Below are 14,182 nucleotides of genomic sequence, written 5' to 3'. Positions count from 1 at the left end.
AATTTAAATCAGGTGTCAACACTGAGAGAGGATCCTCTTAACTTCCACCGTCTTGTCTGAGGCTGCGACGGGGGGGACGTCTCATCTCCCTCCCGTCTAATCCATGGAGATGTGTGATATAGCATAAGCTAATATAATAGGTCATGCAAGGATTTACATCTCATTACGGCAGGTTAGAGTCCTGGCAGGAAGGATGACTCATCCTCACTTGAATATATTTCAGGGATAAGGAACGGTTCAGCTGCCCAAGGAAAAGCAAATGGGAAATCAACCACCTTGAAGCATCATTTACCAGCTCACTGCACCCTCTGATTATCCCCCCAGCTCTGCCTCCAGGTGGGACACTGGCCTCTCCAGGAAAAGCCAAAGGGATGGGGGAGCTGCAACACCTCTCCGGAGGTGATTGCCTTTTGCTCCGTCCCTACAAAACCTTTAGGGACCTCTTCCTTTGCCTTTTGCTCTGTCCCTACAAAACCTGGGCTGCCGAGCCCAAGCTGGAGCGTCCCTGCCATGAGGGACGGGATCCGAGGCGCTGCAGGGAACGCCGGGCGTGTTTGCACCTAGTTGCCTTGGCCGAGTGTTTCTGCTCATCAGGAGCTGTTTGCTCTTAATTCCTCAGACAGGGAGGCTCCCTGGGAGCTGACCCATCTAACCCAGCCGGAAAAAATCGGTCCTGACTTCCAGTCTCTTATTGTTAATGGATGCTCACGGCGAAATCCGGAGTGAGCCAAGCTCCCAGGACCAGCCACATCCGAAATCTGCTCTGAGCCCACACGAGGCTCGGACCAGCAACCAAGGACACAACCAGGGGTGCTTTTCCTTCTCCCTGCCCCTCTTTTCAGCCAGACTGACAGCCGGAACGTGACCACGCTGTTGGCAACAGGACATCTGCGGAGCGCCCGGGGCTCCCAGCCTATTTCTCAGCAGGCTGTGGCAGCTCATTGTGGGTTAAAATTAATTTTCCATGGATTTTCCATGGGAAAGTGCTTAGGGGGGCCTGCAGATCGGTGTGAAAAGCAAAAAATCGTCACTTCAAAAAGCTGTTGAGGCTCCTGAGCTGCCGGCTCGGGGTGAGCAGCAGGCACAGAGGCACCTGCGTGGTGGGGGACGCTGGAGTTGTGCCAAACAGAGGCGCCTCGGAGGGACCTCCTTCATCCCGGTGTCAGTCTGCACATTTGGATGAGCTCGAGGGAACTGCTGGCATCCCTCAGGGGGCTCTGCTCCACCAGGAGAGCCTTCACCAGGACAAATCCCCTCTTGTCACCTCCAAAAGTGTGTTCCAATCCCTAAGCGCAGCAGTCACAGCCAAGCTGATGACCGGATTATTATCCAAGAAAAATGCATTATTTTTAATCTGTTTTCCGCTTAAGACATAATTTTACCTTGGACGGGGGGGATGGGAGGAGATGGGCCGATTCCCCCTCCCTCTGCCACTTTGTTCTGTCGCTTCACAGCTGTTCCATCATTTTAATCTGCAGAGATTGTCTTTATATTTCGGAAATGAAATGATTTCCCCCAAGCCGGGATTGGGGTTTGGATCGGCGCTCATTTTTCATGAGCGGAGAAGAAAAAAGGGAGAAATGTCTGTTAAAGCCAGGCTGGCCATCTGGAAGGGAGGTGCGTTGCTGATGCCATTAATTGCTCACTCCCCAAGGCCTGGAACACGGCTGCAGTCAAAGGGAAGAGCAGGAGTGGGAGTGGGGTTGGAGCGAGCCAGGGAATGATGCAACAGAATCAATGCCTGCTCCGTCCTCCTGATTTGGGTGATCGATGAACGTTTCTGTGCCTGGGTTCTGGGGACTGAGAGCAGCTTTAGTGTTAATTAATACCATAAAATCACGGAATCATAGAATCCCAGAATGGCTGGGGTCAGAAGGGACCTTAAAGCTCTTGCAAGTTCCAAGCCCCTGCCGTGGGCAAGGACGCCTTCCACTAGACCAGGTTGCTCCAAGCCCCATCCAGCCTGGCCTTGGACACTTCCAGGGATGGGAACACTTCCACGGGTATCATTAACAGGATAAACGGGAGGGAACTTTTGGGCACGCCAGCCCTTGGATCGATGAGCAAACAACAGTTGTGACTGGTGCTGGTACATATGGCTTGTTCTGAGTGTCAAGCCCGTCTTTTCCTCCTGCCAGACCCGGATGATCGGGAATAGAGTGGGGAAAAGGGCGCCGGCGTGGGTTTGCTCCTCAGTGGGATGAAGCAGGCGGGAATCACGGAGGAAAGGGTGTCCGGGGGGCTCCCCGCGGCCCCCACCGTGGCTCCATCCACCCCCGGTGTCCCCGGGGGGCTCCTGGGGGCTCCTTCTTCCCGCGGGGGTGGCGGCACTCGCGGTGCCCCGGGGCGGGTCGGGACGGCGGCGGCTCCGCCCGTGGGAGGGCGGCGGGGCCGGGGGGAGGCGGCGGGGCCGGGGGGAGGCGGTGCCGCCGCCGCCGTGCGGGGACACACACACCGGGTCTGTGCGAGCCCCGGTGCTGCAGCCCCGCTCCGCTCCCGGCCGGGACCGCTCCGCCATGGGCGGCGGGGCGGCGCGGCCCCGCTGAGCCCCGCACAGCCCGGCAGCAACTCCCGCCCGCATCCCGTCCTCCGGCATCCCGGCAACTCGGCACTCGGGAATCCCGGCGACTCCGCTCCGCTGACGCCGGCATCCCTGGAGCTCCGGACTCCGCTGTCCCGGGAACTCACCTCCACAGCATCCCGGCTGTCCGGAACTCCGCTCCGCTGGCCCCGGCTCCTCCGTCTCTCAGGACATCCCGGGAACTCCGTACTCCACCGCCCCGGGAACTCGGCTGTGCTGACCGCTGGTCCCGGCTCCTCGGGAATTCGGTACTCTGTCATCCCGGGAATTCATCTCCGCTGACCCCATCTCCTCCATAACCCCGTGCCCCAGCTCCCCGGGAACCCGTCTCCCCCGTCCCTCGCACTCGGTACTCTGGCATCCCGGGAACTCAGTACTCCGCTGAGCCCCTCTCCTCCCCTCACCACAGCACCCGGGGACTCGGCTCTGCTGACCCCGGCTCCTCCATCCCTCGGTATTCCGGCTCCCGGGAAATTCAGCTCTGCTGAGCCTGGCTCCTCAGGAATTCGGTACTCCGACTCCCTTTGAGCTTGGCTCCGCTGATCCCGGATCCCCCATAACCCAGCATCCCAGCTCCCGGGAACTCGACTCCGCTGACCGCAACTCCTCCCCGGGAGCTCATCTCCCCTGTTCCCAACTCCTCCATAACCCAGCGCCCCCGCTCCCCAGGAGCCCAGCTCCGCTGATCCTGCCTCTTCCATCGCCCGGCATCCCAGTTCCCCGGGCCTTCCGTACTCCGGCTGCCCGGGAGCTCCTCTCCGCTGACCCCAGCTACTCCGTAACCAGACGCCCCGGCTCTCCAGGAGCTCCCATCCACAGCATCCCGGCTTCCCGGTAATTCCCCACTCCCGGCACCCCGGCACTGACCATTTCTCGGCTCCCGGGTGCTCCAGCTCACCCTTAGCCCCGTTCCTCGGGGGCTCCTCATATTCCCCACCCGCATCTTCCCCGAGCCCCCCGGTGACCCCGCGTGTCCCCGCCGCAGAGCCGCGCTGCCCCCCGGCCCCCCGGCCCCCCGAAGGCGCGGCCATGGCGTTCATGGTGAAGAGCATGGTGGGGGGGCAGCTGAAGAACCTCACGGGCGGCCTGGGCGGAGAGGAGAAGAGCGAGGGCGAGAAGTCTCCGGCCGAGGCGCAGGGCATGACCCGCGAGGAGTATGAGGAATATCAGCGGCAGCTGGTGGAGGAGAAGTGAGTGCGAGCGGCACCGGGACGGGCTGGAGCCCCCGGGGTCCCTGCGGGAAGGGGGTGCTCCCGCTGCTGTCCGCATCCCGTGCATGGGAGCTGGGGGGAGCCAGCGCTGGGGACAGCAGGACTGTGAGGGAGTTTAATGAGCCCCCTAATCCCTTAATCCGCTTCCTCGCCCGGGAGATGGGATTGTTTTCTCCTTCCAGGCTGCGCTGGGGGGAGGAAATTGTGGGAAACCGGGATTTTTCAGAGAAAATGGGGGGTGCTGAGGTTGGGGGGAAGCGCACACCCCGGGATGGGGGGCACGGGCTGTTGGTAAGTGCCCTGTGTGCTCCGCAGGATGGAGAGAGATGCCCAGTTTGCCCAGCGCAAGGCGGAGAGAGCCACGGTCAGGTCCCACTTCCGAGACAAGTACAGGCTCCCCAAGGTATGGCTGTGCTGGGAATGGGGGGCACAGGGGCAGCCAAGCTCCAGATGGAGCTCTGGAGTGAGGGGAAGGGACAAGGACGCCCTTGGCCGCCTGGAGTTTGAGCCACAAAGCCCAAAGGCAAATAAGCTCCCCTCAAAACCATCCTTCTCCCCAAACTTTGGCCCCTTTCCTTCCCCCCTGAGCACCGCAGAGCACCAGCCCGAGACAGAGGGACTCCCAGCCTTGCTTGATCCCCCTCTTCCTCACTTTTGCCCCCTAAATCCAGCTGGGTGAGGGAAAACCACCTTCACCCCAGACTCCCTGGAGCTCGGAGTGGAGCCAGTGTTACACCGTTCTAGCTGGATTAGCCAGCTCCTCTCCCCGGATTATTTGGCAAACGTTTGGCACCTAAACTCCAATTTTGGAATTTCCGCACGATGAACGATTCACTAAAAACAATTTAATCAAGGGATAATTCAGCTCTTCTCCCTCCAAACCCACCCTTTATTCAGGAAGAGTCGCTCTGTGGTGAATACCCCAAATTGGAGCCGGGCTAATATTAGTTCCAAAGGGTCAGCTAAGCCAAGTGAGATTGTCTTGATTGTTTGGCGTTGTTCAGCCAGCCTGGATTCACCCCCCTGCTTCCCACCCCCCTTTTATATCCCGGAAATAAACAGCTGGAGAATTTCTTTTACCCCCTGCCAAAAGCCAGAAAAGGCAGAGAAAGAAGAGATGGAGATTTTTTATTCTCCAGGGGAAACTGGGACTTGTTTGGATCTGGCCCCACAATCCTTTCACTGCCTTCTTGTGCTTGAGATGTCCCTTCTCATCTTTTGACAAGTTTCTTCTGCTCATTACTGATCCCGCTTGGCAGCCGGGCTGCCTCACCCAGAGTCTCCCGGCGGCTCCCGGCGCGGAGCTGATCCCGATCGCCGGTGGGAGCAGTCGTTAAGCATACGCGTGGCTTAATTAGGTGCCTAACCCCCCGCAACGTGAGCTGAAAACCAGTTTATACTGGTGCTGCGCGTGGGTTTTCATCTCAGCTCTCGCTGTGAGCGCCCAGGCTCTGCTCAGCCTGGATCACCGTCCCACCCTCACCCCCAGGCACCTTCCCTTAAAGCGGGCAGGCAGCCCAAAGCCCCTCCTGCGAGGCTTGCGCATACTTCCAGAAGCCCCCTTCCCGCTGTGACGTGCCCCCTCCTGACTCTCTCCCGGCCCATTCCAGAACGAAACGGATGACAACCAGATCCAGCTGGTGGGAGGCGACGTGGAGCTGCCCAAGGAGCTGGCCAAGATGATCGAGCAGGACAACGAGGAGGAGGAGGAGAAGAACTCGGTTATCGGCCAGCTCAGCAACATCCAGAACCTGGACCTTGATTCCTTGAAGGACAAAGCTTCGGCCACGCTAGAGGACCTGAAGCAATCGGCGGAGAAATGCTCCGTGATGTGACGGGGCTGAGCCCCCCTCGCCGCCGGCGCGACGGTGGGGGAGCAGGGAGGGGGCGCAGCGCAGGGTCTGGCGGGGGCTGCTGCCTGCGGCGGGGACCCCACCGACATTGTCACCCTTGCCGTGTGTCACTCGGGTCCTCCTGAGCCGTGTGACCCCTCGAGTCCCTGACCCAGATGTCCCTGATGTGTGGTTTTCGTTTCGTTCTCCGGGCTGAGGTAGAGCCAAGAGCCAGCATGTCCCCCTCGTACCCCAAGGCCTCCTCCCGTGCCCGCGGCAGGGGGTGTCCGCAGCCAGAGCCGGGGAGGTTGCAGGGAGGGAGAGTGACCTTGGAGTGTTATTGACTCACGCCAGCGTGGGCAGGACGCTGCGTGGTGGCCGCACGCTGTGGCTCTGCCTCCACATTTCCACTCAGCCTCCTAGAAATGACCGGGAGGCTCCGAGTTGCCTCGCAAGGACGAGGCAGGGTGTGGAACACCCCCCTCCCTGCGTCCCATACCCATCACCTGAGAAATGACATCCCGTACCCGCAAGGAACACCAACCCCTCTGTCCTTGAGGGCCCCTCTGAAGGAGCCAGCCAGGAAGGACCTGCTATATGATCCCTTCATCCCTGTGGGAAGGGGGTGCTGAGGACCAGAGGGCTGAAGCCTGAATTGACACCAGAGAGGAACAAAAGCCCTCCCTGGTGCTGAGCTGAGCCCGCACCAGCCCTTCCCCGGAGCAGTGGTGTCCCTCTCCTGGGGTGGGATCTGCTCCTGTCCTTGTTCCTTCCAGGAGAAGAACAAAGAGATAAGGGAATATCCCCTTCCTCCCGCTTGTCGTGCTGTGGTTGTGCGCTGTGCTCGGTTGAGTGTCCCCGCACCTCCTGTGCTGTCCCCGTGCCATGGTACTGTTATAACCGGTGGAATAAATACCAGGAGATGTCTATGCATTTCTTTTTCTCCCCGAGCTCTATTTTCCTGGCCAAGGTTTTGGGGTGTGCCTTCCCAAGGCAGGGCAGGAGCTCCAAGGAGAACTCCCTGGCAGCAGCATCCCGAAGAAAGCACCGCTCCTGGTTGTCCTCATGTTTGGGACCAAAGGGACTCTACGAGGAGCTCATTGTCTGCAGTCAGGTTTAAAAGCAAACAAAACTCCCATTTTTCTGCAGATTCTTGGCTATTTTAATATAAAACCTTCAGAACACTCAGTCTCATGGGCGCTGCGGGATGTCCACGGCAGCGCTCCGAGCAAGGACACTCTCTGCAGGCATGAGCCCGTGGGAGTACAGGTGTGACTCCCAGCCCTGACGGCATCCCGCCAGGCAGTGGGCTCCTGTGGTGAGGCTTCCTGGAAAAACCTGGCATGGGCTGGGAATTTGTTGCTCCAGATCCCATGGGAGATGATTACTGCAGTTTGGTTTTGCAGGGGGGTGGGTCATCCAGGAAAACACAGGAGAGGGTGCTGGGAAACTGATCTTCTTGTTATTATTGCTATTATTATTATTATTATTAAGGGTGCTGGATCAGGCTGTGGCTGGGGCTGCTGTGCCAAGAGATTCCTTTCTGCCCCCAGCCCTCTGATAATCCTGTGCCAGGGCCAGGTAACTGGGAAACTCCTGATGTCCATCCCTGAGAGGACAGACAGACAGACAGAGGCAGCTCAGCGTGATGCTCTGCCCATGGGGACACACATCCTCACAACCCTGCAGCCCTTGGGACCAGGAGAGCTGCCAGCAGCTCTGGGGACATCTGCTCCCATCAGATCCCCAATCCAGCCCCACACAGCGCTGGGAGCTGGGGACAAACGAGAGGGGAGATTGGCAGGAGCAGTTTTAGCTCTGGAAGGAGATCATACCTGATGAGGATCAGCCCAAGCTGATCTAATCCCCCACCAGGAAAGGGATAGCAGGGAGCAGGCACGGACCGAGCCGAGCCCTTGGTGTTTAAATCCCAGGCCGACGGCGAGGCACAATCCGCAATCATCCCACGGGAGAGCGGGATCCCAACCGGAGCGGGGAGCCGTGGGGCCGGGGCTGCAGCCCTGCGCTTCATCCCCCCCACACCCAGCCAGGATCCTCTCCCGCACCTTTTCTTCGGTCCCCCCTTCCCCTGCCCCCCCTGCCCGACCCCCGGGCTCCGCTCCGCGCTCTCCCGGCCCACGTGCCGCCACGCAAAGGCCGCGTGAAGCTCAGCGGGTTTATTTTAGGAGGCACCATGACCCCCAGGCATGTGAAAAGCCAGGCAGCGTGCGCTCCCCCCGCCCGGCTCCGCGCGATGTGTTAAGCCTCAGCAAAGCGTTCCCGGCACAGCGTTCCCGGCAAAGCATCGGCAGCTCCGAGGATGCTCCTCCGAGCCTGCATCCCTGCTCCCATCGCTGGATCGCTGCCCGGAGCGAGGAGGAGAGGCTGGGATGGAGGGAGGAGAGGTTGGGATGGAGGAATGAGAGGCTGGGACCGGGAGAGCAGGGGCAGGCAGCCCCCTCCTGCCTTTTGCCTGCCCACCAAGGGATGCATCCCGGTTTCCAGCGGTTCCTGCTGCTGTACCCTGAGCATAGTGGCTGCCTCCACGCCATACGGCTGCTCCGGGCATCAACATGCAGACTAAAAAATCTTAAAGCAAAGAATAAGTGTGGATTAAAGCAGAAAAGGTGGGTTTTTTTCTCTTTTACAGGCCCTAAATAATTTCCTCACCTATGGGGCCAGGATTGGGACGGGTTTGTCCAAGGAAGCCCTCACTGGCTGCTGGAAGGTGCTGGGCAGCAGGGAATTTTGTCGATAAAATAAAATAAAATAAAATTTTATTGATCAAATAACATAAATTTTATTGACAAAACTCCTGCCCTCCTGCACCAGCCCATTCCTCAGCCAGCTGCAGGATCTTCCCCCTTCCCACTGGTGAGTGTGGGTTGACCGAGTGGTTTCCCCAATGGATAAAGCATTAAATGAGCAATTGTTAAAGCACTGAAACAAATGAGCTGCCATGGAAGGCTGGGGAATCTCCCTCCTTCTTTTTGCAGGCAATTAAACCTCCCTGCGAGCCGCTGTGAGAAGGGATGGCCCATCCATCCACTCACTGCTGGTGCAACAGTCGGGATTAATCCAGATTAAAGAGCCCTGGGAAAGCCCAAGGTTGGCTCCACACCCTGACCCAGCTCTCCCCAACCCACCGCGTGTTTGACCTCACATCAACTCACACGCTGGCACCACGAGGGTGACAACCCATCTGCCACTCCCGCACCTCTCTGGGTGACAATCCAGCCCCAAGAGCCACCCTGTGAGGGTTGGAAGAGCCCTTTGGGAGGGCTGGCCGATGGCATGGATGGGACTGGAGCGGAGCAGCCGAGCCACAGAGGCCACGCTGCCAGGCTGGGCACTGCTCGCTCCGTGCCACCTTCCCTCGGTGACATTTGGGCAGCGCTCCACAGAAAAACCCTGGTGCGGGAGACACTCACACCCACCGTGACACAAAGCCGGGCCAGCCCGGGCTCCATCAGCCCCGGGGAGCAGCCGGAGCCTCGTCCTGCTGCCGAGGGCTGGGGAATGGGCCGCGCTGGCGGCCGAGCGTGAAGGCAGATGCGATTATCCGCGCCGGCTGCCGCAGCCAGCCGGTGCAGCCGTCCCCGGCGGCTCCGCGCTCGCCACGGGCCGGGGGAGGACACGGGCTTGGGAAGCGCTTTAAAGCCTCGGGATATAATCTCTGCTTGGAATAATAATAATAAAAATATAAAAAAGGTACAAAAATGCCTCATCGCATCCGCCTGGGAAGCTCCGCGCCTGTTTGAGCACGGAGCAGCTGGAAGGGCAGGATCTGGGGGGAAGGCTGTCTTGGGAAGAGGTCATGGCTCAGAATACCCCAAAAATCCCCCCGTTGTTTGCTCCAGCCCCTCTGCCTTCCCTCATGGCCCAGCCCAGCCCTTCCTCACCCGCCACAAGAATCTATTGGAGAAAACAGGATTTTACGTAATGGCTCGTGTTGTTCTGCTCCGTGTTTTCCACACACACAAAAAATAAAAAGATGGGAAGTGAAAACAAGGTCAAACCTTGCTTTGGCTGCCTCGTGTCCCCGGGGAGCAGAGGAAGGGAGGGCACGGCTGGAGCAGAGGAGGGGACACCCCGGCGCTGCTCCTGGGGGAACATGGACGAGGGCTCCCAGCCTTCCTCGATGGCTCCAGGATGCCGGGCTGGCTCTGGGTCCTGGGCTTGCCTGGGGACCCCTCTTAGGCTTAAATCACAAACCCGAGTGCAGAGGAGGTGGAGAAACCAAAACTAGAATTTATTAAAGACAATAAATTACATTCCCTTGAGATAGAGTAGATTTTGAGACAGGTACCTTGTTTTGCAGGACAGGCAACCTCAGCACCTCGGACAAGTGACCCTGGGAACATGATTGGATGCTGAGGTTGTCAGAGCCCTGAGGAGTGGAGCAGAGCAGGCAGGATGCCGAGAGTGTCTCCCTGAAGGTGATTGATTGCTGCTCGTGTCCGACTCATCAGTCCCCGCTGAGCACTGCCCACGCTCATGACACTGGTGACGCAGTCCATACCTCCAGGTTTAGGAAGGAAAAGCCTCATTCCCAGTGCTGCAGCAGTGAGAGGGAGGTATGGCGGGGCTGGGACAGTGGGGTGCTGGAGGCTGGACGAGCAGCGGTGGGTGCAGAGGTAGATGCTGGGCGAGGAAGGCACAGCGGAGCATCCCTGTCCACCCTCAGCTCCCGGCCGGATTCATGGCCCTGGGCCCTGCAGGCTCCCCCAGAACTTGGGAGGTGGAAGCAGCACCCAGCTGAAAAAGCAGGGGGGATATCCTGCCAGAGCCCAGTGCCAGGATAAAAATACCCTTCCCACAGCAGCCAGCGGAGGGAATTAGAGTGGAATAACCCGCCCGCTGTGGCAGGGGAGGCTGCGGCAGCAGACGGTCGAGGCAGGGCTGGCAGCGAAATGAGCCAGCGCCTGGGAGAAGGGCAGATGGCCCCGCAGACCCCCCAGGACTGGGAGCCCGAGGGTGACCCCCGAGGTGTCGCCCTGGTGGGGGGACGGAAGCCTCGTCTTTGTGCTGGCATCTCCTGGCAGGGCGGTGAGCAGCGTCCGGCTGGGCGGCTCCCCACTGGGAATCACTGCAAGGTACAGGCTGCACCGGGGGACACAGGGACTCACCGGGCTGCACACGCCGCTGCCACCCCCCAGGTGGGCTCCCGGGCGGGGATGAGCCCGTGCTGGGGGGGATGAGGGCGTGCAGGGTCGGGATCAGCCGCGGGCAGGGATAGCCCCACAGCTGTGGCAGCTGGAGGGATTTCCGAGGGGCACTCACCGCTCCGGACGGACTCTGCCAGCGCCTCCTTGCCCATGGATTGTGCCTCCCGCATCTGCCAAGGGAGAGGGGGCTTTTCCAGGCTTTATCCCCCACCAGCACGCTCCTGACCCCCCCCCAGTCATCATACCTTCATCTGATCATCATACCTTGATCTGATCCTGACCCCCCCCCAGTCATCATACCTTCATCTGATCATCATACCTTGATCTGATCCTGACCCCCCCCAGTCATCATACCTTGATCTGATCCTTCAGGTACTCGGCTCGGGCCATCAGGGTCTGGATCTGGGGGAGAAAGAGGACACAGTCGCTCCAGAGCCAGGCCACCAGGGACAGCTGGGTGTCCCGGGGCTGGCACTCACCTCCGCATGGAGCAGCTCCCGCCGCCGCCCCGCCGGCTCCGCTGCAGGGGAAAGGGGAACGTGCCACGGGATGAGAGCAGGATCCCTCCTTGCCCTAAAACCCCTGCCACAGTCCCAACTCACCGGCCAGGAGCAGCAGCAGCTCCCCTAGGCTCTGCTGGTACAGCTCCAGGGCATCACTGTCATCCCTGCCTTCCTCCTCCTGCAAAGACCCCGGGGGCTGGCTGTGGCTGGGGGGGATCCACCAGGTCTGCACCCACCCCTTCCCTCGGGGGTGAGGGGACCCCCAAGCCCACCCCCCCAAGCCCACCCCTCACCTTGGCGACGGCAGCTGAAGCCACTTCCAGTGCCGCGCAGAGCCGAGGCTTGTCCTTGGCCATCTCTGCAAGGGGACGTGGCCATGGGGATTGCCCAAAACCTTCACCCTTCAGCCCAAAAACCCACCACTGCCCCCTGCCAGCTCCAATGCTGGGGGATGCTCAAAAATCACCACCTTTCAGGAGCTCTCTGGCCGGGTTTCCTTTCTCCAGGAGGTTCTTGTTGCTGGAGGTGACCAACACCTTCAGCTCCTCTGCTCGGGAGATGTACTGCCCCACCTGTGCACATTCTGGGGGTGAGGAGACCCCTGATATGGGGTGCAGAGGATGGGGGTGCTGTCCCCACCCCGCCCAGGGTTTTTGGCTCACCTTGGCCCGGATGGCTTCTTTGCGTCGCGCATCGCTTTCATCTGAGGGGGAAAACGACCAAACACTGGGGTGGGTGGGCTGAAAACCGGCCTCCCCCAGGGTGCTGCCCCCTCAAAAATACACCCAGGCCCCACAGAGTCCCTGGGGGCACTCACAGTGCAGTGCTGGCACGAAATACTCCAGGGCTTTGCAGTAGAGGGAGAGGGCGGCGTTGGCATCTCCCTCCTGATCCTTCCTCACCGCCTCCACCACCAGGTTGGTCTGGGGGACACAAGGGGGGGTCTCAGGGCTTGGAACCCCCCCTGCTCCCAGGGAGCAGCCCCCAGCCCCCGCTCACCGCCTTGCTGAGGCTCTCGGGGCCGGGGACGTGCTCCATGTCCACGAAGGGGTGGGCAAAGAAGCGCTCGAAGGAGATGCGCTTCAGAGGGTCCCTCTCCAGGAGCTGTCCCAAGAGATCCCGGCATTCCAGAGAGAGCTGGGGCCGGCTGGGAAGCTGGGGAAGGAAGGGGCTGAGCCCACTGAGCACTGTGAGGACCTCCCCCAGCTCCATCCCACGCCACGTTACCTCCACGGCCCGCTCGCTGCGGATCTTCTCCTCCAGCTCGGCGAAGGAGCGGGAAGCGAAGGGCGGCTTTCCAAAAAGCGCTTCTGTGGGGGGAAAAGGAGTGGTGGGGGGAGGTGGAGAGGGGGAAACCAGCCCTGGGCAGACCCCCCCGGGGGAATAAAAGCTAAACCCACCGTAGAGGATGACGCCCACCGACCACAGGTCCACGCGGGCGTCGTACTGCTGCCGACACACCATCTCGGGGGCCATGTAGAGCGGGGAGCCCCGCAGCACGTGCTGCTCGTCCCACGGGGACATGTACTGAGCAAAGCCGAAATCTGCCAGGCAGAGAGCTCGTGGAGGCACAAGGAGAAGGGATTTCCCCCCTGCCAGCCCCTCCCAGGGAGCTGCCCTGACCTGCCAGCTTCAGCTGGGGGTTCTCCGGGGCACTCAGGAGGATGTTCTGCGGCTTCAGGTCCAGGTGGGAGATGTTGTGGTCGTGGAGGAACTTCAGGGCGCAGGCTGGGCGGGTGGATGGGCACATGGCAGCACAGCCTTGCAGCCCAAAAGCCCCGGGAAGGGCCCACACCGGAGCCGGAGTGGGAGCCAGGCGGGGTGTCCTTACCGAGCTGCTGCAGGAAGATGCGTGCCACCTTCTCGGGGAGGAGCCGGCGCATCCGGATGAAGCGGGAGAGGTCCCCCCCGGCGCAGAACTCCATGATCAGGTAGATGTGGTCACTGTCCCACTGCCAGGCAACAAGCCCCCGTCGTGCCACCCCAGCCAGTCCCGCCCACACAGGCTCCTCTGCACCAGTTTGCCCAGTTGCTGGCACCCAGCCCCATGGACACACCCTTGGGAAGCCGGGATGGGTCCAAGCCCGAGTAGTTGTGGCTCAGAGGCCCCCCGGGAAGCCCCCAGCCCACCTGGAAGTCCTTGAGCTCCACAATGTTGGGATGGCGGATGGTCTTGAGGATCTCGATCTCTGTCAGCAGATTCTCCACCGATGTCCGGTTCAGGCTCCTCTTGTTCACACACTTGATGGCCACCACCTCACGCGTGTCCCTCTGCCAAGGAGGGGGGCAACCCTGGAGCCCCCCTCCCAAAGAGCTACCCTGGGCTGCTCCCCCAGCCCGCCGGATGGGGACGGGAGGGAAGAAACCCCTGCAAGGGGGCTGCGGGTGCCATGAGGGGGCTATAGGGGTGGCACCCCATGTGGGGGGCAGGAAAAGCGGGGTCCCACAGGAGTGGGGGGGGGCAGACTGGAGAGCAAAACGGGAACCCCCGCGGCGGGCTCGGCCCTACCTTCCTGTAGGCCTTGTAGACGGTGGCGTAGGTGCCGGAGCCGAGGCGCTCGGTGAGGATGAACTCGTCGAGGCGCGGCGGGGCCCAGCCGGCCCCGGCCATGGCCCCCCCGGACCCCCGGTGCCGGCACTCGGGGCCCGGGAGCCGCTTCCGCCTTCCCGGCGCGCCGCGGCCCAGGCCACGCCCCCGGCCGCCATGGCCACGCCCCCGGCCGCCATGGCCACGCCCACACCGAGTCGTTACCGCACAGGCCAAGCCCCCGAGCGCTCTGGCCACGCCCCCACCCGCCCTGGCCACGCCCCATCCTTGCCGTTGTCGCCCAGGCCCCGCCCCCAGCCCCGCCCCGTCGCGGTGGCCACGCCCCCTCCCCCTGGCACG

The 14,182-nt window shown here is 61.2% G+C and overlaps 2 protein-coding genes and 1 pseudogene across 4 annotated transcripts; 1 reads left to right on the top strand and 2 right to left on the bottom strand.

Moving 5' to 3' along the window:
- Positions 1-3,610: 3,610 nt before the first annotated feature.
- On the top strand, positions 3,611-5,627 carry CPLX3 (complexin 3; the record flags this gene model as incomplete). Its single annotated transcript, XM_082290445.1, has 3 exons — positions 3,611-3,771; positions 4,108-4,195; positions 5,403-5,627. The coding sequence occupies 3 exons, from the start codon at positions 3,611-3,613 to the stop codon at positions 5,625-5,627; spliced, it is 474 nt and encodes a 157-aa protein (XP_082146571.1).
- Positions 5,628-9,907: 4,280 nt separating this feature from the next.
- Positions 9,908-10,700, bottom strand: LOC309578220 (annotated as a pseudogene). The gene has a single exon. The product of its transcript is annotated as an uncharacterized misc_RNA (transcript).
- Positions 10,567-13,954, bottom strand: ULK3 (unc-51 like kinase 3). 2 transcript variants are annotated; one of them, XM_082290878.1, is made up of 16 exons: positions 13,805-13,954; positions 13,426-13,566; positions 13,127-13,247; positions 12,919-13,023; positions 12,696-12,839; positions 12,523-12,605; positions 12,295-12,450; positions 12,113-12,218; positions 11,958-11,998; positions 11,765-11,867; positions 11,589-11,653; positions 11,395-11,473; positions 11,272-11,312; positions 11,147-11,194; positions 10,908-10,962; positions 10,567-10,727 (listed from the first exon to the last, which is right to left on the bottom strand). In XM_082290878.1, the coding sequence occupies exons 1-16, from the start codon at positions 13,904-13,906 to the stop codon at positions 10,711-10,713; spliced, it is 1,407 nt and encodes a 468-aa protein (XP_082147004.1). In that variant the 5' UTR covers positions 13,907-13,954; the 3' UTR covers positions 10,567-10,710. The 2 variants fall into 2 exon arrangements, with proteins under 2 accessions (XP_082147004.1, XP_082147005.1); XM_082290879.1 differs by having other exon boundaries at positions 13,127-13,214.
- Positions 13,955-14,182: the final 228 nt, after the last annotated feature.

The sequence above is a fragment of the Coloeus monedula genome (assembly GCF_965178545.1).
Source record: "Coloeus monedula genome assembly, chromosome: 14".
Classification (NCBI taxonomy): Eukaryota; Metazoa; Chordata; class Aves; order Passeriformes; family Corvidae; genus Coloeus; species Coloeus monedula.
This window is presented reverse-complemented; position numbering and strand designations above follow the sequence as displayed.